Source organism: Patagioenas fasciata, chromosome 1, assembly GCF_037038585.1.
Source record: "Patagioenas fasciata isolate bPatFas1 chromosome 1, bPatFas1.hap1, whole genome shotgun sequence".
In the NCBI taxonomy this organism is placed as follows: Eukaryota; Metazoa; Chordata; class Aves; order Columbiformes; family Columbidae; genus Patagioenas; species Patagioenas fasciata.
Genome location: NC_092520.1, coordinates 28,781,925 through 28,806,330, shown reverse-complemented (window position 1 = coordinate 28,806,330; position 24,406 = coordinate 28,781,925). Strand labels below are relative to the sequence as shown.

The following is a 24,406-nucleotide window of genomic DNA, read 5'->3' as shown; positions in this document are numbered from 1 at the left end:
ACCAGTAATTAATTTAAACCACACATCCTTAACTTCGTATTTCATTTTTTTGTTTCTTTACTTTCTTTGAAAGAAATATATTAGCAAAGTTACTTCAATGTTCAAACCAGAGTCTTTGAAGATAGATCCAATTAGTTATTGCCTATATCTCTTAAATTTCATACAAAAATAGTTGTCCTAACTACATTTCGATACCTAAAATTCAGATTTTTATTGAGAAAGAGACTGAAACAGAAATGGGATTTCTAAGCGTGCCCTTGAACTCCATGCCAAGTAAATGCTTACGTATCTCTGCAAAATTAGCTTTAAATTGAGTGCCTTTCCTAAGCAGTGTAAGTGCACCATAGCTTTCCACATAAAACTGTACAATGATAATGCTCCCGGGTCCAAATGCATCACTAAGAAGAGAATGGGAATTGATCCAGAAGACAGACATAGGTGTGAGGTTGCAGAATGTGATAAAACAATCTTTTTTTACCTTTTCACTCCCCAGACACTGCAAACAGCTTTCAACACCTCTAGCATCAGTCTCAGTTGACTGCCAACATTGACTGAAGAAAACGAGCCTAATGCTTGTAGCTGCTAATCAGACAAGCTCTCAAGAGCCTTCCTGGAAAATGATGCATGTTTATAGTTGTCTTTCCAATTGCTACAACTGTGTTTTCTGATTAAAGGAGAAATAACATCTGGACAGGAACTGTATTCTGTGGAACAAATACATCAGCGGTATCAACCAAATCAGAGAAAGAATGATTTGGTTCTGGGTTAAGTCAAAAATTAATTGTGGAAGAAAAAAAAGTGAAAATTTCATCATATAACTAAAGAAATCATATACTTAGCATAACAAAAGACACTTGATTTAATAAATAAACATATCCTTTGAATCTTTATGGCTTAGTATCAAACACAGTAAAAAGATACAGCTGCATTGATACATTTTATCAACTAGTTGGCAAATGATTTATAGAAGAAACTGACAAGCCTAAAATTGAACTTACTTATAAAAGAGGTTTCTCCCAGGTAACCTCTCCGCTTAAGAACAACATCAAGATATTTGGAGTCTTCATTTACTAAATAATACTCCTTTTCTAAGGAGATCCATGCCCAGTTTAGGCGAAAATGTTGATTCTTCAGCTTATTGCCTCCTGCAAAACAAAATGATACAGATATATTTATTATTTTTTCTTTTTTGTTAAAGACTGCTTTGACTTTTGAGGTTAATGCAACCTGTGTCCTGGGTAAGATATTTATCTTAGCTGGACATTAAAATTCAAAGGTTTTAAAGATTTAAACAAAGAAATAACAAGTAAAGAACTCAACTATGATACATTTGGTACATATAGGAATACATTTTATCTTAGATACACATAAACTAGCTACATTCATTACGGGGTACGCTAATTTTCTTATTTTTGAGGGAAGAAGAACAAGTATAATCAAAATATATTTGGGATGCCTTTTTAGAAAGTACAAAAATTGTGGATGATCCAATTTTCTGCAGAACCATATTGTTATTTCCAAATAACACACAATGTAGGACATCACACAGAACTTCCTCAATAGGATCAGTCTGCCAGAAGCACTGGAAGACCCTTATTATCCTAAGAGACTGGAGAAGAATACCTACCACCTTTTAGATGGCATTAACCCATGCAGCCTGCTTCTAAAATGAAATATTTTATCCACTAAATCTAACAACTTCTGCTTTTGCTGGTTTAGATTTTATGCATCAGCACTGTGATTTTAGGAATAGCTTTCACATCTTACTAGGAAGCGGTTTCAACCAGATTAAGTGTCCCTGACACATGCCACCGTTTATGGGCATGCTGATGCCCTCCTAGACTTACATGCTTGTAACTTTTGGGTTATGTATGATTGCCTGTGTCACCTAGGGAGATTTAGAGTTATACAAGCACTTACTGGAATTGTCTTAAACCATTTTGCAATGACCTATGTTCATGATACAACAAATGCCCTCAACTGAGAAAGCTGCTCAGATGTCTTCTAAGAATCAACTTTCAGTAGACCAAAAGATGTCCTCACTGTTGCTTTTACACAGGCACAACTGTAGCAATGTGCTCCTGGTGAAGAAAGCAGACTCCAGGGATCCTTTCCAAGGTCTCTACTGCAGTGTCAGCACAATACGTTCCTGCAGTCTCACTGAACATGGGTGGTTTCTGTGCGAACACTGGGACCTGAGAGCTCAGGACAGCGAGCAGTACACTCGGCTACAGAAACTGAGCAGTTAACACGGAGCAACTCGGCATCTGTGGCTGGCAACTGTTGATGTTGTCAGCGTTCTCCTTAAGCTGAAGACTCTATTTCCTCTAAAAATAATTGGAAGAACCTTCACAGTCCTTCTCAAATAAAAATGTCTTTATCTTTATCAGCAGAAATAGGCTCCTTTTTTTTGAAGGCAAAGCAATGTAGGAATACAAGAAGCACCTCAGAGTTTTGGAGGGGATGATATGGAAGCATTTGATTCCAGCTGCAAAACATTAAGCACCAGCCTAAAATCTGAGCATGTCTCAGTCTAATCTCTCATTCCTAGCAGAAATGAAGCTGTTGTGTCTACAATTAATGGGATTTGTACAACAGTAAAACAGCAGGGAGTGTTTATTTAAATGGCAGGCTTTGTGGAGTTTTTCTCAGTCTAAAAAAGCAATGCAGGAACAATTGCAAATGGATGGTACTCTAAGGTCCAGTTAAAAGTGCAGCTTTTTATTTTCAGTTGCAAAGGTGATAGCAGAAAAGAGCTGGCACCCATTTCACTGACCATAAACTAAGTATTTGTACAACAGACTGAATATCTCAAATTAGATTAACACATTTCTGATAAAATATACCATAGCTTTACTTCCTCATGTACAGTTTACCTCCATCTGTTCACTGATCTGCCACAGTAAAAAGGCATTTCTTGTCAGTGTAGAGATTCCGGATGTCACAGATAAAAGAGCATGAGAAATCAAACTCTGTATATCATCCTATTGGATGTTTACTTTATTTCTCAGGAGAAAACTATAATTTCCATAGCAAGAGTAAAATAACCTATTCATCTCACTGAAGGCAGATGCTCACTCAGCAACTGAGCGAACGCAGGCTTGTGTGAGGGGCTGTAGTCTGATTTCCTTCCCACAAGGTGTTGCTACAGAACAAGGTTTACTCAGGTAATTATTGTCTGAAATGTGCAAGGAATTTCTTTTAGAAATTAACAGTTTTGCACACAAGCCAGTTAATAAAGTAATTTCTCTGTACAGCAGAGAAACATTTCTTTCAGTTCACTCATGGCTTAACTACTGGAGGAAGAGCCAAATGAAGTTCAGTTTTCCCAAACCAGTTTCTTCCATGTGTGTGCCAGCTCTGAATACACTGTTTAATTTAAACATAATCTGAGAGATCGAGAAAAGTTTCTAAGATATAAAATGAATGAAAATTTACTGCCTATTAGAGGAGAGAGAACCTCTTCTTATCGCTACTGAGAAAAAAAACCTGCTGCATGAGCTTACTAGAATTGAGAATGTCAGGCACTGGAAACCCCACAGCTGAAGGAAAAGTCTCTAGCAGGGTTGGTATCCTTTTAGACAGAACAGATTCCAGCCAGGGTATGAAAAGCAATAGGAAATCCAGGATAGTTTGTTCTACTGTCCAAAGAACTAATGGTTTAAATGTGTTGTGGACACAGGCACACAATCTACAGCTCACACAGAGGTCTCTTATGTTTCATCTCTAGTGTCTTAAATAGTTCAACCTTGTATCTAATTTATATTGGCACATTTTAACCCAACATATCAAAACTCCTATATAAGAGAAAAAATCCCAGTTGTTAAAAAGTAACAGTCATATTGAGGAATTTCAGTAGGCAACTACCAAATCAGTTCATTCCTGTCACTGATGCTACCGAAGATGTTGAAATACACTGAGTTAGAAATCTAATGAGAGGATGAAATTTAAGAAGCAAAAAACACAAGAAAGGCAACATGAAACATTTAATATTGTCTTAATTTTACCTATTTCTTGCTTTTAGCTATTTCTACCTTTCTTCGAGTAAAAGAAACAAAACAACAAAAGAAAACAAAACAAAACCACAGAAAAACAAAAACAAAACAAAAAAAAAAACCACAGAAATAAAATTGCAAATGCCATCTTAATTTGGTTTCTTACTAAATTAATTATCTCTCCTATAATAATATTTCTATAGGCAAATGAATTTTGCATTGCTCATCGGCACTTCCCTTAGGCTTAGTCAAACATTTAGCTGCTGTGCAAATAATTAAGGTAATATACCTCAATGACACTTTGCTTTTGTTCCTCTCCCAGACAAGTGATTGTAATGCAAATACATCAAAAGTTTGGAGGGGGAAGCCATTACCAGAGTGCTTTTAAAACTAAACAAAAGGAAGTAGGACCATGTTATTACGAGGTAAATCCAGAGTAACTTTTCTTATATATCAATGAGACGTGACTGGCCAGACATTGCTATAGTGATGCAGGAAAACCTGTTCCTTGAATTTTGCTAGAGACCAGAGTGCAGTAGTGCCAAATCAGAAGATGCCAGATGGGACGTAGTGCAGTGAGACATTTACAAGAAATGAGCTGCAAAGAGCTGTGAGACACAGTCAAAAACTTTGTAAGGAGCTAAAGCTAAGGATCTAGAGTAAGGTGGGTCACTAACTGACTTTGTGACTGTGGCTTCATGACTGAGGCTGCTGAGGACAATACCCTCTGAAAAGGTTTGCCTGAATATGATGAGTCACTTAGAATTGGTCTGCAAGAGAGATGCAGTCTTTCTTAGTTGGTTCAAAATACTTAACCCTACTAGGTGCCATATTCATGATTCTTTGATTCTATGATCATTGCTATTCCCTCTGCTATACGATCATCATAAAAGCCATATCCTGTAAAACTGCCTTAAATTCATATAGAAAAACTATTAGCAGAAGTTAAATGCATAAGTAAACCCAGCACATAAAATATGCCATTAGAATGTTTTGAATTGATTTCAACAATATATAAGCTAACCTCATAATTTTATCCAAACAGAAATCCATTAAATTGCTTCATCTTTATACATATTTTTCAAATGTACTATAATGGCCTTCAGCCACTAAAATAACTTGCTGAACTCTGCACCCTTCTGCACTCTCTCCACCACTGTAACTCAATATATTTGCAGAACAACCATAACCAACCCCCTAAACTAGCCCCTAATGATTAGGGACTGAAACAATGCTTTCTCTGACTTCTCATGAGAAAACACACACTTCCCAGAGTTATGGGCTTGGCTTGCCTGGAGTGTAATTGCTGGTATCCAATGAACTGCAGACAGTTTCCATCTTTCAGTAGTTTCTGTAACTCTTTTTTGCTCCTGTTTTATGTCTATCCCCGAGAAACAAGTTGGAATGCCCACATTTGCTAGGGCTCAGACTAAGCAAATGTCTGAAGTCACATAGCAGAAAAAAATATTTGAAGAATACTGTATAGTTGCTTTGTTACAAAAACAGAAGAGGAAGTGAGAGAGGAGACATGAGTGTAAAGGTTGGCTAGTGCATATTAAGTTTTAATCCCAGTAAAATTCAACTAACCATAACTAAGGATGTCTCCAAGCACAGTCTGGAGATTCACGCTGGGTTAATTTAAGGAATTCCCAATTCAAGGCTATGTTCAGTTCTTCTGCAGGAGATTAACCAGATTTTGATTAAGAGATTAACCGGATTTTCATTTACATAAATGGTGGAAGCAAATATACACTGGCTCCTCTGCCGCTGCATTTCATAGCTTTAAATTAGTTTCAGTTTAAAACACATTAGTTCACTGAGAGCCAGGATGCATTCACTCTGTTGGCTGCACTAAACGGCTGTGAGCTTTCAAATAAAATAGAAAAGCAAATAAAAAGAAAAGCAGTTTGAATCACCAAAAGAAAAAAAAAAAGATGCTGGAGCACTGTGTGTGTTTGAAAGCCTTTATAAATATTAAGGGGTTAGCTTTGTAACAGATTTCAAGGGAATCCAAAAGATCTACTTGCTGATTTGGGATTCTGTGCAGTAAGCAAGGGACTAGCTCTGCAGGAGCTGAATGCTTCCCATGTCTACAGTTCCAATGGTGAATATTTAAATAATTTCATGGATTCAGGGTACTACTGAAGAGCACCAATTGAAATCTTTAAGCACATACCTACGTATGCTGCTGAATCATTGTCTGTAACAGAGGAGAAACACACTGAGCTACCTAAAGAGTTCTCAGCAAGACCGAAGAAAGTACAACTGAGCAAATTTATATTATTCTTCTTTTCCTTCAAAACACCAATCCATGAAAATCAAAGTGTTTCACAAAAAGACTGACTTTGATTAATCTCTTTACTGAAGTATTGGTAGAGAATAAATGTTGACTTTTTCATCTTTTTTTACAGTCTGCCTTAAGTATTTTAGGTATATAAAACCTCTCATATGAATACTGTAACAAATTTAAACTAATTTTTAAGATAAAACCCCAAAATACTAAACTAAATTAAAACCACTAAACTAAACTAAATACTTCTTTTCAAACTGAAAAACCTATGCTCAATTATTCTACAATATTTATAAGAATTTTGACATTTTGTCCTATTTCAAAATAAAGTACCTCAAAACATTTTCACAGGATAAGAAAATTTCTTATTGCTCTGTTCAAAGACTCAGCAACTGTTGAGTATTTATTGGTACAGAACACACATAGAATAGGATTCACAGAATCACTTTACCTAATACTTTATCCTGACAATCACACTCTAGAATTTGATTTACCTTATTTTACAACAGACAACTCAAATATGTCAGATGCAGCCTAAATTTTCCTCTAAGAGAGCAAGGAGTTTAAATGAAATTAAAGGTACACTAAAAGAAAAATAATGACAGTTCATTAGACACAAAAAAATAGATATTATTTATACTAATTATACATATTTCTATATTATTATATACACAAAAGAATTTATATATAATACTTGCTCTATGTACATAAAAACAATAAAACAGTACAGCACTTTAAAGTCTTGCAACACTCACAGTGCAGCCAGACAGGTTACCGTGACAACAATGGCCAAAAGATCTGATCTAAATCCCATTGATACACTGGATCATCATACAGTTTCTATTGAAAGATTTCCTTGGAATTTGAAGCGCAACAAGTATCAGTTCCATAGAAAGCATATGTTCTCATTAATACAGGACTGTTCTCATTACAAATCAGACCTGCTAATGTTTTCTTCCCAGAAATACTTAGTCTCAGCAAATGTCACAGGAGCAAGGCATTCACCACAGAATCTGCTCAGAAAAATTCCTAATCAGAATCTACCTCTCAGCCTGTGTGCAACATTGAAAATACAGTTGGAATCTATAATCTTAAGGGTCTTTTCCAATCTAAATGATTCTATGATACTATATTGAAGGATCAGGATACACTACAAATAATAACCTGAAGCTATGATGAATGTACCTGATTTTGGCCAGTATTTGAGGCCAAGCAGTCACCAACAGACTGGTGTTTGGAAGGCAGACCTCTTTGAAACTCCTGTGCAGCAAGTACATGCAAAAGTAGGTGTTATACTGAATTTATGAGATGACAGAGAACGAAGCAGAAGAAAGATTTTATTTTGCCTTGTCATGGTTTCTAAGGTGATGACGAAGGAAAAGTTAAAAAAAAAAGCGTACCACCCATCTCTTGGTTGGTATTGCCTTATTTGCTAGGCATTCATCAGGGATTATTTTAAAGTAATCAGCAGGCAGGAATCATTGCTGATAGCCTTTACTTGAAAGCAGTAAAGGACAAGACAGAAAGTAAAATGTTTGGAAGCTTACCCTCCCTTTTGGAGAACTAACTGAAACAGATTCAAGAGAAGCAGGACAAAACCAAAATCAAGGAGATGGACAGGAGAGGAAGCTTTTGAAAGGCAACAGTTGACACTGAGAGCTGTCTAGGTACAATAAATGGAAAGAATTGCATCTTCAGGAACTGCAGGTACATCTGATATGAACAGCTGAAATACCCTCTGGAAAGACTGAGCCCACTTCATTGAACATAAAGGGAGAGTGTCCAACCCACCAGTTTACATGGCTAATCAAAGTCCAATTTTGTGATTTCCATGTGTGCACAAAGGAGAGCCCTGAGAAAACCTGAAGACATGATTAACTCTGAACTGTAATAGGGTAAACTTCAAATTCACACACTTTAAAAGTAATCTTTGGAATATTTAAAAATAACAACAAGAAAATCTGTTCGGTTTAGAAGAACTGTTCTCTTATCATGAAGTTACTTCTGTGCTATTGTTAAACTAATTAGCACTTTCACTAGTCACAAACTAACTTTGCATCAGAAAAAAAATTTAAACTTCCTTGTGAGTAGCAACAGAGAAAACCCAAACAAACCGCTCAAGCTGTCATCTCTATCATGAAACAATGCCCATATTACCTAAAGCAGGATACCGATTTCCTAAGGATCCACACCCTGCACCTCCCTCTGAAGGAAAAAAAAACCACCTGGATTAGTAAGGCTTCATGCATGCATGGCCTGCAGCAGTTAAGTAAATTTATTAGATCTCTGGCAACACATTCTTAAAATAAACTTAACAGTCTTCAGGTCTCTGCTTACTAATTTGTTTTGCGGCGCCAGACAACTTCTCACAAAAAAAAGTCTCCAGCTGAATTGAAGCAAAGTTCATTTTCTTGCCTCACAGAATAACGGGTTTAGCTCCGCTTGCTTAGCTACTGTCCCATGCGGGGCTTGCTTCTGGTTTATACCTTTAAAACAGTGCTACTTGCATATTAGCTTGTAGAAAAACTACTGTCATTTAAAGTCTAACCAGACAAAGTGTTAAATTTGAGGATCGTGGAGTATCCTCAGCCTCAGTCTTGAAACTAATGAGTAATAACAGAAAAGTGTACTGTGATCTCACAAATGAAAGATATTCCAGTAGAATAGGAGCCAGAAGAAATATACTGGCAATCAAAACATTATCTCACTTAATATTGTACTATGATAAGAAAATAATATACCAGTTTCCTTTTCTTTAAATCACATTTGAACTCAGACATCACTGTTACAAACTCTTCCATTTGTGCCCAATATTTCAATGCTTGCAACATCATTCTCAGGCTTAAAACCAGGGCACATGAGCAGGTGCCATCTGAAACTGAGTTATCTACTTTGTTCTAATGAATTTGAAATTGCTATCTGTCAAAATGGCAAATTTTCCATTCAAGAAGTAGTTGAACCTTTTAACTCTGTTGAATACTGTCTTTGCAGAAAATTCCCCTCTATTTCCGATGACAATCCAGACTCATAAATCTCAAATTTTACAGCCTTAAGAGGATAATATATGCAAAAAGCATTAAAGAGGTTGTTGTTATTTGCAAAACCTACTCTAAACAAAATGGAACAGCGTTTCCGTTTTATCAGCTGGACTTGCTATAACTCACTGAGCACTGCCAGGAAAACTACTCTTTTAACTCCATGTCAAAGTGATTGAATTGTTCTTCTTTATTAAGAATTCACTTCCACAGACTTGAATTTTGGTTTCTTTTCTCTTCTGGCAATGCAACAAATAAAAAGACCGACTGACTGAAGGAGAACAAATGTCAGGTAGGTTCATTTAACATTTACTTTTAATTCACTTCTGAGTAATTGTACCAGGTAATCCCGAATACTTAACTAACTTTTAACATTATTTGACCAGAGAAACTCCTTTGTGGTGCCTTTGATCCTTTTTATGCTATGCCAAACCTATAACCTTTTGCAGATGTTTTAGTCCTGCTCAGGAAGGGCAGAGTAAAAAACTGAAAACATACAAAATTGTTGATATAGACAAGAACAAAAAAGGGTTCCTTTTAAAATTACTGTAACTTTGCTTAAAGACCATCCTTGCAAATAAGTATTCAAAGACATTACTTCTGCTAGGGAAATAAATATTTTTTGCATTAACACCTTGTTTTTGTATTTCATGACAAGATTTTTATTCTTATTCTATCTCCAATTCCTATGCTGCAGTCGCAATGTATATTGCAAGATAAAAAACATAAATAAATTCAGAGAAGCCAAAAATTCTTTGAAATATTCAAGTCAAGATGCGAGAAATCTGTTTAAATATCAAAATTAAGTACAGGAAAGTACTTCTGAAATGAAGAGCAGAATTGACACTCCAGAATACTATGACCACTGCGAGTTTCCCAAAGGAGAAGCTCCACAGGCATAAAGCAGAGGGACAGGGGACAGAAGTGACTGTGAAATTATGACAACTCAGTCTTGATGGTACATTCCTTCCAACACATTATTTCTCCTTCCTTCTCTCTGCATATGCATGTAATCTTTACTTATCCTTTAAGCAGTTAAATTTAATTAAAATCGTCAGTACAAAAATTGCATCTTTAAAATTAAATATATGTTTTTAGCACACAGCAAATTTTAGCAACTTATTTTTTATGTACAGGCCACATTTTACTCAACTTGAAAAAGAGATTACTGTTTTAGATATTATGCCCTGTCTCAATGTACTAGCACAGTACTGCAATGTCTTGATAAGTGAAAAGGCATATTTACATAAATATCCTTTTATTTATAATAGCTTTGGCAAGATTCTTTTAAAAAATTACATATTGACCTTTGAATACCAATGTGTGTTTTGACCTGCCAAGTTGAAGTTTATTTGGCATCACTCACACTTTTGAAAAACCTTTGATCAAGATTTCCATAACCATTCTCCCACATGTATTCAGAAATTAAAATCTTTTTGCTTTTTCCCGAAGGCCAGGGAGGAAATGTTTTCATCAAATCAAGTCCAGTTCCCATCAAATCTGCTGACTGTTGCGTACATGCAGGTGAAGACCTGAGTATCTGTGGTCTCAAGTTTATATTTTTTGCCTTGGAGTTCATTCAGAAATGTGTGGAGGGGCAACCGCAGCAGTTTTAACATGCCAGCTAGCGCAAATGTTTCTCAATTTTAAAGGAAGGTGTTCCCCACCCTTTCTCACCTGTTGGGACATGACCTCAGCCTCCCACGTGTCGCCTGCTGCAGCTGATAACATCACTGACACACAAACCAGAGCGGCTCCCCAGGCTGCAGCACAACTGGGGGCACTGAGGAAGTCACTGGGAAAACTCCTCTGGCCTCAGCCTGCAGCAATCCAAACGATGCTGATGACATTGTGTTGAGCTGTCATCACCCACCTCCTCCTTTTGGCTGGGCGTGTTAAACTTGTTATTTTTAACTGATTTCACAGTTGTTCAAAATATTTCTTTCTTTCCCCCACTAAATCTGACAGTTCCCCTGCTACCTGTTAGGATCCCTACTCCTTGTATTATGCACCGACATGCTGGAGACTGAGGCCCATGGGCCTGGGGAGGCTGATTCTGCCGGGAACACCAGAGAAACCCCAGGGAGCACAAGGCCAAGAAGAGCAGTGGATATGGCAAAGGTAGGAGCACTAGTCAGAGTAACAAAAAGGTAAAGCTCATGAGTTGTTCAGTGAGATTAAAAGGAGATCCCAGACTGAATTAGCCTGGGCAGCCCTCCTGCCAGATAAGTATAGATAAGTACAGATAAGTATAGATGGCTACTGAAATCCTTCTAGCTCATGACTGCCATTGAGCTACCTGTGACAGACTCATTGTTTAGGAAGATGAGCTCGTGTCTGGATGTCTTATGCCTAGACTAGTCATTTACTGTAAAAGCCCTCTTTCAGAAAAAGCCTAGAATATTTAGAGAACAGTATTGTGCAGACATAACATGTGAGGCCAGACTTGGTTTGTGCAAGTCCATGAGCAAGCAGATTGGAATATATCAGCAGTGAAGATCTTATATCTTGGGTGACTCTGCCATCTATGCAGTCATTTATGCTAATGCAATGCTGAAAAGAAGCAATGGTGAAATCAGGGATCACTGACAAAATAATTAAGGAATTTCATTAATAATACTGTATTATGTGGCATATCAAATATTTTTCAGGAGTTCTGAGATATACTTGTTTGTTCGTTTTAACTAGGTAGCTATTTAATATTCATCATCCTGCAGGTAGAAAGGTTCCTTTAGCAAAGGAAAATCACTGTACATTTTAGATCTAACCAAATCCTCCAAAACACATTTTATCTGTTCTGAGTTTCCCTAAGATGGCATAGTTTGATATTACACTGAAAATAAATTCATTTCACTGATGGTCCTACCTGCCACTTTTCAATATAAAACAACTGCTCTGCTAGGAATTACTGAGACCATTCACCTGTTTTGTGCACATTCTGTACCACACTTACAGTTTTAATATCCACTTTCTTTAGAATTTTTTAATGTCTCACATATTTGACTGACTCTAAATTTTACTTTCCTCCATAATTCTGTCTTAGTGTTAATCTGATAGAACTGATTTAGACTTGATTTAAAATGCAGCTTCCTCAGTACCTTTCAACAATATGCCAGAAGATCATTTTTTCAGAGCAGTAAATCACAAAATGAGACACAAGAAATTGGTGTTAGGGGTGATGAGAAAATCATTTGAAAAAACAGGGTAAGTTTGAACACAAATTAAGATAGTGGTTCCCTATATCAGTTTTGGTACCAGAAGAAGAAGGAATAACTAATACATTTTTGCCAAATCTAAATTTCTGCTTATACCATATCCATCACTACATATTCTAGCAAACCCACTGTTTGCAAAATTAAAAAAAAAATAGTACAAATAATGCAAAAGTTACTGTGAATTATTACTTTGAATTCCAGAATGCTCTCTGCAAGCTAATATTTAATATTTTTCATATTTTTGTCTATAGTTTGCACACAAGTGAACCCTTATAATTACCTATAAAGTCAGCAGTACGATGGAAAAAGAACTAATACTGAAATGATGGTTAGATAAAAGGAAATACATTTAAACAATGTTTTGAGTGCTATGTAATTAATATAAAGATATTTTATAAGGTATGTAAACAAACCTAAAGTATTTCTGAAAAATAATATCAATTTTTTTTAATGAGCTTTCCCAAAACAGTATAAGAACTCTGAAACAAAAACTAAATAACATCGTATATTTAAGTAAGCATCACATATCAATGAAAAAATGTTATCAATAAGCATAATGTTCACAAGATTATTTTACTCAGTTTTATAGCTTCGAATACCCGTAAGATTTTTTATCACCTTCTCTGATCTTTCAGCTAAGTATTTTACATGAAATTTGAAGTCTAGATAGCAGGTTTTACGTGTTGTATATAATGAATTCAGCACAGCAAAAGTATAATTTTCTCATAATGGTAAAAGAATTTTACATCCTTTTATATCTCTTTGGAGCTATGCTCAAATATTCAGTCCCTCTCTCCACCATAAAGACAGCCAGCAGGAGGCATAATGTCAGGGGATCTGCTTGAGTATTTTTCCACTTGTTACAGAATTTGATCTCAGAAATGTTTATGAAAGTTATATTTGAGTGAATACAGAAAAAGTTTTGATGCTTAACAGTCAAGAAATTTAGAGTGTTCAGGTCAATAAGAGTATGTGAAAAGTATTTCCCTACAAAATCTAAATGGTTTGTCAAGAAAACAGCTTACAGTACTAAGAGCTCTTTCAGAGACATATTCAACAAGGTATAAATCTTTTGGCTGTAGTAAGTATAATATTTACATGTTTTAACCTTTCCCAGAATATTATTATTAACAGGAGATGAACAATTATAAACATTTATGTTTTATATAATATAATTTCTACAATTCTGTCAATTCCTAGCATTTTTGGACAATATTTCAAACACCAACAGTGACTTCAAGTTCAGCATTCATTTAGAATCATAGAACGTCTTGAGTTGGAAGGGACCCACAAGGATCATCAAGTCCAACTCCTGTCCCTGCACAGGACACATGTGTCTGAGGGCGTTGTCCATTCTCTTCTTGAACACTGTCAGGCTTGGGGCTGTGACACCTCTCTGGGGAGCCTGTTCCAGTGCTCCACTACCCTCTGGGGGAAGAACCTTTTCCTAATGTCCAACCTGAACCTCCCCTGGCACATCTTCCTGCCATTCCCTCAGGTTCTGTCATTGGTCACCAGAGAGAAGAGTTTGGTACCTGCCCCTCCTCCTCCCTTCATGAGGAAGCTTTAGCCATGTGGTCTCCTCTTAGTCTCTTTTTCTCCAGGCTGAAAAAAACAAGTGACTTTAGCAGCTCCTCACACGGCTTCCTCTCCAAACCCTTCGCCAACTTCATAGCCCTCTTCTGGACACTCTCCAGTAGCCTTATATCTTTTTTATCCTGTGTTGCCCAGACCTGCACACAGTGCTCCAGGTGAGGCTGCACCAGTGCAGAGCAGAGTGGGACAATCACCTCCCTGCCTGGCTGGCAACGCTGTGCTTGATGTACCCAGGACATCGTTGGCCCTCTGGGCTGCCAAGGACACTGCTGGCTCATGTTCAACTTGTTGTCGACCAGAACCCCCAGATCCCTCTCTGCAGAGCTGCTTTCCACCATCTCGTCCCACAGTCTGTATGTACAATCAGTGTTCCCATGTTCCACATGCAAAATCTAGCACTTGCCCTTGTTGAAATTCATGTGGTTGGTGGTTGCCCAGTTCTCCAATTTGTCCAGATTCCTCTGCAGGGCCTCTCTGCCCCCGAGAGTGTCAACAGCTCCCCCCAGTTTTGTGTCATCAGCAAACTTAGTAAGCTATCCCTCAAGTCCTGAGTCTGTCATTTATGAAGACATTGAAGAGTTCTGGCCCTAAGAGGGATCCCTGTGGAGCCCCGCTAGTGACTGGTCGCCAGCTCGACGTAAGCCCATTTACTAGAACCCTTTGAGCCCAGAGCATCCGCCAATTGCTCACCCACTGCATTGTGTGTTTATCCAGCTGTGTGCTGGACATCTTGTCCAGGAGGATACTGTGAGAGACAGTACCAAAGGCTTTCTATGGTTTGATCCTGCCCTACAGACAGTGTGAAGTGCAATTATCAGTAAACACACAGAATGACTACTGCTGTTAACACTGATGTACTAATGATGATTTGTGTGGAGCATGTTATTAATGCTAAAGAATTTTACAGCTGATGTGTACAAAAGATTGACATGAAATTTTTCGACCATGCAGATTTCCATTTTTCATGTGAGTTTTGGGAAGAATCTAAATTTTTTTTCAACAGTTATGTATCCTATATTTTTAAGGAGCCACATCCATTTCACCTTATCAACTTAAGCCAGTTTTCTATATACATTGTTAGATTTACAAAGAAAATTGAGATGCACTAGTTTCACAGAATACTCTTTAATGTGAGGTCCAACTGACGTGGGATATAAATATGTTCCTAGACAGCAAGTCTCTTTCTCTCTGTATATATCTTAAGCAAGAGAATTACACAGTTATGTGTAAGTCTCTATAGATATACACATACAGACACATATACCACAAAGACTTATGTGTGAATGCACAAGGCCTGAATGCTTAGTTAAACAGTTCATAGAGGACATTGCATTCACTCTGTATTCAAAACCAGTCTCATTCTCCAGTTTATGAAGCAAATGGAGCAATGACAGTTCAATAAGATGAAGACCTCGTCTATATTTTTTGTGCTGCTCTGCAACCACAGAACACCACTAACAACTATACCACATGCTCACCAGTGAGATGCACTTCATATCTACAACATAAATGTGAATAGATATGCTCAAACACACCCACACAAATTTACCCTTTTTTTAATGTTCACATTATGCACTGGGATTTATTTTTCATCTTACAGAAAATTCAAGTCTTTATTCAGAGTTGGAAGAACAGGCTGAGGATTTTCTTATCTGTTTAAAATAAATTGCTAATATGGATTACAATAATACTGTTATGGATAATAAAAATATTTCACTATATGGAGTAAAGTGAAATATATTGCAGATCTCCAGAGTCATGTTTTACATATTAATGGTTCCATTCTACCTGCCTCCCACTACAATCCCTATAGGGAGAGATTTGCCATGAATCTTATCCAGGACTGCAGCAGTCTCCCACAGCCCACACAACAGAAATCAGTTCATACAGTTTCCCAAGACACACAATTGAAACTTTCAATTTTTCCAGGAAATCAAGACTGATCACACTGTTCTTGAGTGAAAAGAGGTGTAACTGTTCCCTTCCCAACGCAGTAGTGTCAAGCAATCTCTCCTACCTTCAATAACGCAGTTTAAGTTGGTATAACATACTGAGCTGTCATCTCCCATTACTCAGACTTTCACCCGGAGAACGTCAAGGCTTTGGGGTATTGGACACTATTAAGCCCCTGCTGGTTCCACACAGCTTGACTCACTAGAAACACCCTGATAAGTATAGAGATTGTGAAGAGCAATGTTCTGGTAAAAAAAAAGTGGTGGTTATCCCAAGCAGAAAACTCTTTTCCTTGTGTATGGAATTTCTTTATCTGTTCTCTCCACTGAACATACATACTCAGACAATCCTTTACTGAAATGACAGGACTTATGCCTCACTGCAAGAGGGCTTTGTTGGGTGAATTTCTATAGCTCATACTTGTAACCACAGCCAAAATCCTTGCCATTTTACAAATGATCTAAGCTGTAGACCTGCTGGTTCTAGTAACTGCAGTTCCTATAGTGTTCACGCCAGCAGCAGCTGGAAGCTTTCTTCCGCTTTCTCTCCAGAACTCTCTATGTAGGGAAACATTACTGCATTGAATCACACTCATCCTACATTAGACAGGTTTTTTTGAAAAGCATTTATTGGGATTTGTTTCACCTAACTTTGGACACTGTAAATGTCTACATCCTAAGATAGTTATCCTAAGCACCTATTATAGCCAGTGAAAGTCTAGCCAGTAGATATGTATTCTGTTGCCTAAAGATAGCTATTCAGGACCATTTGAGATGCTTTAAGGTATCTGGGACATCTGCTCAGGGCTGGCAAATATAACACAGGATTGATAGTAAATCCATGCCCTTCTGCAGGGTTGGAGAAAGGTCAGGCAGGTTGGCTGGAGCCCGTCACACTGCATTCAGTCCTGTGCTGAGGGAACCGAATCCTGCCTAGTGGTGTCTTCAAAGCTATTCAGCTAATCCTAAAGAAGACACATGCATCAGCTGAATAGTTTTGTAAGTCCCAACTGTACCATCTAGATCTTCATGGGCCCCAATGGGACCTTAGATAGCTAGACACATTCAGAAACCTACATTTAGACATCTAAATGCCAGGTGTGGTTTAGATTTGATATTAGGAAAAAGAATCATGGAGAGTGTTGTCAGGCATTGGAACAGGTTGCCCAGGAAAGTGGTTGAGTCACCATCTCTGGAGGTGTTTAAAAGATGCGTAGATGTGGCATTTAGGAACGTGGTTTAGTGGTGGACTTGACAGTGCTACATTAACGGTTGGACTCAATGATCTTAAAGGTCTTTTCCAACCTTAATGATTCTGTGATCTAATTTTGTGTGTCTTCAATCTGGCACAAACTCCTACACATTACATATAAACCTTTTTTTTCAGGGAGGGAAGTATGCAAACTGAAAAACGAATCTCATGTTACATGGCAGCTGACTCTACTGCTAAAAAGAGAGATTTTCAAGCCCTGCCTCTTGGCACTGTATCTTTCAGATGAATGCGTGGATGTTTGCCCGCATCAAACAGGCAGCCTGAAGCAATATGGAAACTGGGTAGGACAGGAACATATCACAGAACAGAGAACTGACGGAGGTAATATCGATTTTAGTGTTGGTCTCAGATTGTCTTAAACTGACTGAAACTGCATCCCTGAGCCATGGCTTCATATATGCATTGAGCAAGCATAGACTAAGCACCACCTAAAAAATCAGGAACTCCCTGTTCTCCCATGGACTCAGTCCAGCCTCTGCTGTCCCCTCCCAGGAGCTGGCACATGTGGTTGTGTGGCCATTTATGGAGCCGCTCTAGGGAACTGATCTGTAGCAGAACTAAATGTGGAAAGAAACTTTCTAATTTTAATTTGGGTGATTTCCCTGATCCGGTGTTCATGGCACAGAGGTAAGAATGCTTGTGCCAGCGTAAGGGAGGCAGCAGCACAGTGGCAAATACCCAGGGTGGAGAGAGCAGGACTGCAGCAACGCTGTCTCTTGGTGCTGAAAGGAAGCCCTTGTGCTGTCATTCCTTGCTGGTATAAATCAGTGTGTTACAGTGTAGATCTGGCTATTAAACTGGAAACTGGGTTTTCCATGTTATTATATTTCCACTAAGACATAAATTCATGCCCAAACCTTATACATAATGTAGTGTGTACCTGAGGATGCTGACATAAATCACATCACTTTTAACAATGTGAAAATGACTTCTGACAGTTGTGGCAACTAAAGAGATCATAAAAGTTCCAGCCTTACAATGGTTCCCAAGAAATATAAAAGCCAACAGACACCCAAGCTTTCTGTTAAGGTGTGGAGAGTCTCTGGCTGTGTGCTGTGAACAAGCCAGGGCTTGATGCGGCTGTGCTACACGGAAGGATTTCCCTGAGACACCAGAGACAAAAGGAAAGTAAACAGAAGCCGCTCTGCCCTCGACCCAGGCTGCAGGAGGGGCGTTGCCGCTGCGCATGAACAGTCTGTGAACAGTGCCCTGCAGCCAATCACCATAGTGGGGGGGGATGAGTGACTGTGAGTGTAACCAATTGTAGCCTGCACTTGCCGCATGGCCTTTTGGTATAGAGTATATAAGGCTTGGAAAAACGTGGTCTCGGGGACATTGATATTCAGTGTTGTTTAAGAGTTCATTAAAGAGTACGGATGGTAAATTCACATTGAATTAGACTCCTTACTCTCGCCCGGCCCGCCCGTTCGATCAAAGAGCTTATGCCGGCGTCTGGATTCGTCGAATTTGCTACCGCCACATTTGGTAGCAGAGGATGGTTCATTAGCAGAGCATAACGCTTCGGATCTACATATGGTAGCAGAAGGATGGATCGTTAGCAAAGCATATCGCTCCGGATCGAAATTACTGCGGTGAGCAGCGTTCATAAAAACGGAGCCAAGCCGGGGTGTGGGATAGTGTGCTTAGTCCGGTATCAAAAGACGGGCACCAGTCGAGCTGGCCACTCGCATCCTACGTTAAGACCGCGCTGATAAGATAATGGATATTGAAACAGCCGCGGCACTGCTGACGACTATTCTCTCTAAGAGAGGTATTGAATCGTCACAGGAAAAGCTAATCACATTGATTTTTTTAGCTCAGAAGTGGGGACACTTTGGGGAAGTTCCACTTTTGTTTTCCCCAACGGAATGGAGATCAGTGGGGGACACTATGTGGGACAAAACTATCAGAGGGGAAGAAGAGAAAGAAATTAAATCTGTGAGAGAATTGTGGAAAACCGTATTAGAATCATTAGAAGTTTTGAAATCGGAACAACGTGCCGCCCTAAGAGCCGCGGAGGCGCTTGTCCCAGAACAAACCTGGACTGATAAAACTTGTCGTCCAAAAGAAAAGAGGGGCCTGTGGGCTACTCTGTGGGGTCTGCCTGCCGTTCGGGGTGGTCGCGGGGTCCCGGCTCAGCCAATACTTTCACAATCCGATCTGCAACGCGGATTAGAAACTGCGCGGCTCGTAAACAAAGAACCGGAAGTTTCCCCCTCCGGGTCTCTGGGGCAATGTGCCAAGAAGGCGGAAGTGCAACTGGTCGACTGTCCGGATGTGGGAGGCCCTGAGTGCCGCCCTCCTCCTACCGCTCCGCCTCTGCCCTGCCCCGAGCCGGACGCCCCCCCTCCCTCCGAGAAAAGCGTGGAGGCCGGGCCGGGGCCGGGGCCGCCTCAAACTTTGCCTCCGCAAGCACCCGCGGAAGTTTTTTGTGAGCCTCCTCCTACATCATTGGGCTCACCCCAAGCAGTAGAGCAGTTACTGCAAGTCATTACCAACAAGCTTGAACAACTTAACTTAAGAGTGTCAAATGTAGAGAAAAATAAGGAACAAATTGAGTTTCAAAAACCAGCTTGCCCTTCACAAACAATGCAATCAAAGGTGCCTATAGATTCTACTGACCAGCCACAGCCCCGACGTGGCAGATGGTCAGGGGTCATCAAAGATGCCATCCTAGAAGGTGATTGGTCTCCAGCAAAATTAGCCCTACCGGTAATTCAAAATATGAACACTCAGACAGCGGTATGGGAACCACACGATTGGAAAATTTCGCAACAAGCAAAACAAACAACCACAAACTATGGTATACGTTCAGCAGCTACCAGACACAAAGAACATCTCCGAACCTGTATCACAATCAGCGACACAACCGTGAACCAGGCTTCTTTCACCTCAACAAGCCAAGCACCGCAGGAAGCCTCGGAGTTGATGTGGAGACAGCAGTAGATATAACATTGACCAATACTGCAATTCACAGAATACCAACGAATGCTAAAGGACCTTTATTTAGACAAGATAGTCTCATTGGAGGCCTATTGATTGGCCGTTCTTCTGCTAGTATCAAAGGTCTTATAGTAATACCAGGTATAACTGATGCAGATTTCACAGGAACTGTTCAAATCCTGGCCTACACTCTGCATCCGCCAATTTTTATTCCTTCTGGGAGTAGAATAGCTCAGGTAGTAGCACTGGAAAACTGCCTACCAATGCTTCCAGGAGTTCCTCCAGCATCCTCAACACAAAGGCATGATAAAGGATTTGGATCGACAGGTCCTGCAGTTTGCTTCACCTCATCAATGACTCAGCGTCCCATGTTACGTGTGCAACTGTTTCAATCTGATTCTACTGTTGTTGTAGAGGTAAATGCAATGCTTGATACTGGAGCTGATGTCTCCATCATTAGTCAGTTCAAATGGCCACGAAATTGGAAACTTCAAAAATCAATCTCTTCCACTGTAGCTGGAGTAGGGGGTCAAACTACTCCAAATATAAGTGTTGATCCCATTTCGATTAGTTTCCCTGAAGGTCAATGTGTTACCCTTAGGGTGTATGTAATGGAATTGCCAAGCAGCCTTGAGGCGCTTATTGGCCGTGATGTCTTGGGGCAACTTGGTGCCGTGTTAACTACTTCACCTTTTCCTTAGTGGTCACTGGAAAGCAGTTTCCCAACCCTCCATTGACCTGGTTAACAGATAGCCCAGTTTGGGTTGACCAGTGGCCATTAACAGAAGAGCGACTGCAAAAGGCACGTGAATTAGTAGAAGAGCAATTAGTTGCAGGTCATATCAAGCCTTCTACTAGTCCATGGAATACCCCAATTTTTGTAATACCAAAAAAGAGTGGAAAGTGGCGATTATTACATGACTTGCGAAAGGTAAATGATCAAATGCAAGCCATGGGTGCTTTACAGCCTGGATTACCATCACCTGTAATGTTACCAGAAAATTGGCATATTCTAATTATAGATTTAAAGGATTGTTTCTTTACCATTCCTTTACATGAGCAAGATACACAGCGTTTTGCATTTACACTGCCTTCAGTAAACAAAGCGGAACCAGCTAAAAGGTATGAGTGGGTAGTGCTACCGCAAGGTATGAAAAATTCTCCTACACTGTGCCAAATGTATGTTGCATGGGCACTTCAACCTATTCATGCATCATGGAAACAAACAATTATTTATCATTATATGGATGATATTCTGTTCTGTCAACAAGCTGAGTTCACAGAAAGTTCCATAGTCCAAATTACGATCAAACTCAAAGAAAAGGGGTTGGTTATAGCTCCAGAGAAAGTTCAAAAGTCTGCACCTTGGAAATACCTTGGTTGGTCCATTTGTGATGCACAGATTCGTCCACAAAAAATTGAATTACATACTGATTTACAAACATTAAATGATGTCCAAAAATTGTTAGGGGACATACAATGGATTAGAAATTGCGCAGGCATTGCTAACAATGATATAGCACCTCTTACTTCACTTCTAAAAGGAGGTGATCCAGCTAAGAAAATAAGCTTAGAGTCCGTGCATCTCAAATGTCTTTCTGATATTATACAAAAAGTACAGACAAATTGGTCTAGCCGAAGACTTTCTGATCGACCAATTTCCCTCCTTATTAGCAATCTAGAACATCCGTGTGCAATCATCTGCCAGTGGCAAAACAAAAACGGGGAATTCCCCATAGATGTTGCTACAGATTCTTCCTTTTGTGCCACTGTCAGATCAAAACCAGAAAATGATTTACGATTATTAGAGTGGATTTTTCTCAGTGTCCAACCAAAATTCAGTATTCAAACGAGACCAGAAGCAATTGGAGAATTGATTCGAAAAGGAAGATCTCGAATATTAGAAATCAGCGGTCAGGAACCAGATGACATCAGTATTCCGATAAATGGAGCCGATTTAGAATGGTGGCTGAGACATTCAGTGCCTATTCAGAATGCATTATTAGGATTTATAGGCAAGGTACATTCACGACAACCAAAAGGTAAACTATGGCAATTCCTTAGAACAAATCAGTGGTTAGAGAGAAGCAAAGTAAAAGCAAAACCTGTTGAAGGCCTTACAGTATATACAGATGCAGGAAAACGAAGACACCAGGCAGCATGTGTCTGGCAAGAGAATAGTCAATGGAAACAGCATTTAATTGAAGGTTCAAAAGAGGATTCATTGCAGACTTTAGAGCTCATGGCAGTAATATGGGCCTTAAATAATTGGCTGAAATCTGCTTTAAATGTTGTCACAGATTCTTTGTATGTAGCAGGTGTAATACCCAGAATGGAAAATGCCCTGTTAAGACAATCGAATAATCCTCGATTAGGAAAATTGTTTGTACAATTGAGAGCTATTTTAAATCAAAGAAAAGAACCCTGTTGTGTGATTCACATCCGCAGTCATCAATGGAATCTTGGTCTAGGTGAAGGAAATCAAATTGCAGATAGTTTAGTAAGTTCAGTACAGCACATGCCTCCAACAGATAAATTCCAACAAGCGAGACAAAGTCATGAGAGCTTTCATCAGAATGCCAGAGGTCTCCAAAGACAATTCGATTTGACTTTAAATGAAGCAAGAAGTATTGTACAGGCATGTCCTCAGTGTGGAAGCCAGATGTTAGGTATAGGAATCGGTGTCAATCCTCGAGGTTTAAAAGCCTTAGAAGTATGGCAAATGGATGTGACACATGTGCCAGAATTTGGAAGACTTAAATATGTGCATGTTACAATTGATACTTTTTCAAAAATGATATGGGCTACTGCTTTACCAGGAGAAAAAGCACTACATGTATGTAAACATCTTACAGCTTGTTTTGCTGTAATGGGTGTCCCAGAAAAGATTAAGACAGACAATGGCCCTGCCTATGTTAGCCAGAAAGTTAGAACTTTTCTAATGAAATGGGGAGTGAAACACGTTACAGGTATACCTCATTCCCCAACAGGCCAAGGAATCATCGAGAGAGCACATCAAATGATTAAAGGGTATTTGAGCAAACAGAAGCAGGAAGAGTTAGATTGTCAACAGCGTTTAGCAAAGGTGTTGTTTACCTTGAATTATTTATGTCTAACTGGAGATCATGAGGAGCCTCCTGTGATCATTCATCATTATCAGATCAGACTAGGAAGGAAAAACACTTTACCGGAATTCATGGTGAGGTATCGTGATCCCACCACTGGATTGTGGAAGGGACCAGTACCTGTTATTTTTAATGGTAGAGGGTATATGTGTCTCTCCACAGATCAAGGTCCATTGTGGGTTCCAAGCCGAGCAGTAAAGCCGGAGTTGAACCAAACTCAACCAAGTCAACTCCCTGCAGCAGAACCTTCAGAGGTCACAGAGTGAGGTGTAACCTTTGCATTGATTTAGCTGTGACATGTATGCGTACTATAGTTATATAAGTAGATCTTTAAACACCACTACCTCTTGAGTAAGTTTATCAACACCCAGCACATCGTTTGTTATAAGTTGAGTATCTTTAAACCAAAGTTCTTGGAATTTGTTTAATCAATCCATTGCGATATTTAAATGGCAATGGAATACCTCAGGTTTATTGCAAAGTGCACTGTTTACGTTGATTGTTGTTGTTATTTATATGTTATGTATAAGTTGTTTTTTATCACATATCAAAAAAGGATTAGAACACACAGCTGATCAATCCTGGCTTGTCCAAAAAGAAAAAAAAAAAAGGAGGAATTGTGGAGAGTCTCTGGCTGTGTGCTGTGAACAAGCCAGGGCTTGATGCGGCTGTGCTACACGGAAGGATTTCCCTGAGACACCAGAGACAAAAGGAAAGTAAACAGAAGCCGCTCTGCCCTCGACCCAGGCTGCAGGAGGGGCGTTGCCGCTGCGCATGAACAGTCTGTGAACAGTGCCCTGCAGCCAATCACCATAGTGGGGGGGGATGAGTGACTGTGAGTGTAACCAATTGTAGCCTGCACTTGCCGCATGGCCTTTTGGTATAGAGTATATAAGGCTTGGAAAAACGTGGTCTCGGGGACATTGATATTCAGTGTTGTTTAAGAGTTCATTAAAGAGTACGGATGGTAAATTCACATTGA

General features: G+C 39.2%; 1 protein-coding gene across 1 annotated transcript in view; it reads right to left on the bottom strand.

The window, feature by feature from the left end:
• Window positions 1-24,406, bottom strand: part of FREM2 (FRAS1 related extracellular matrix 2) — a 134,005-nt gene that overhangs the window by 59,901 nt on the left and 49,698 nt on the right. The window contains exon 3 of the mRNA XM_065829327.2: window positions 999-1,145. Within this exon, the coding sequence (XP_065685399.2) occupies window positions 999-1,145 (147 nt within the window). The remainder of the gene's footprint in view (window positions 1-998; window positions 1,146-24,406) is intronic.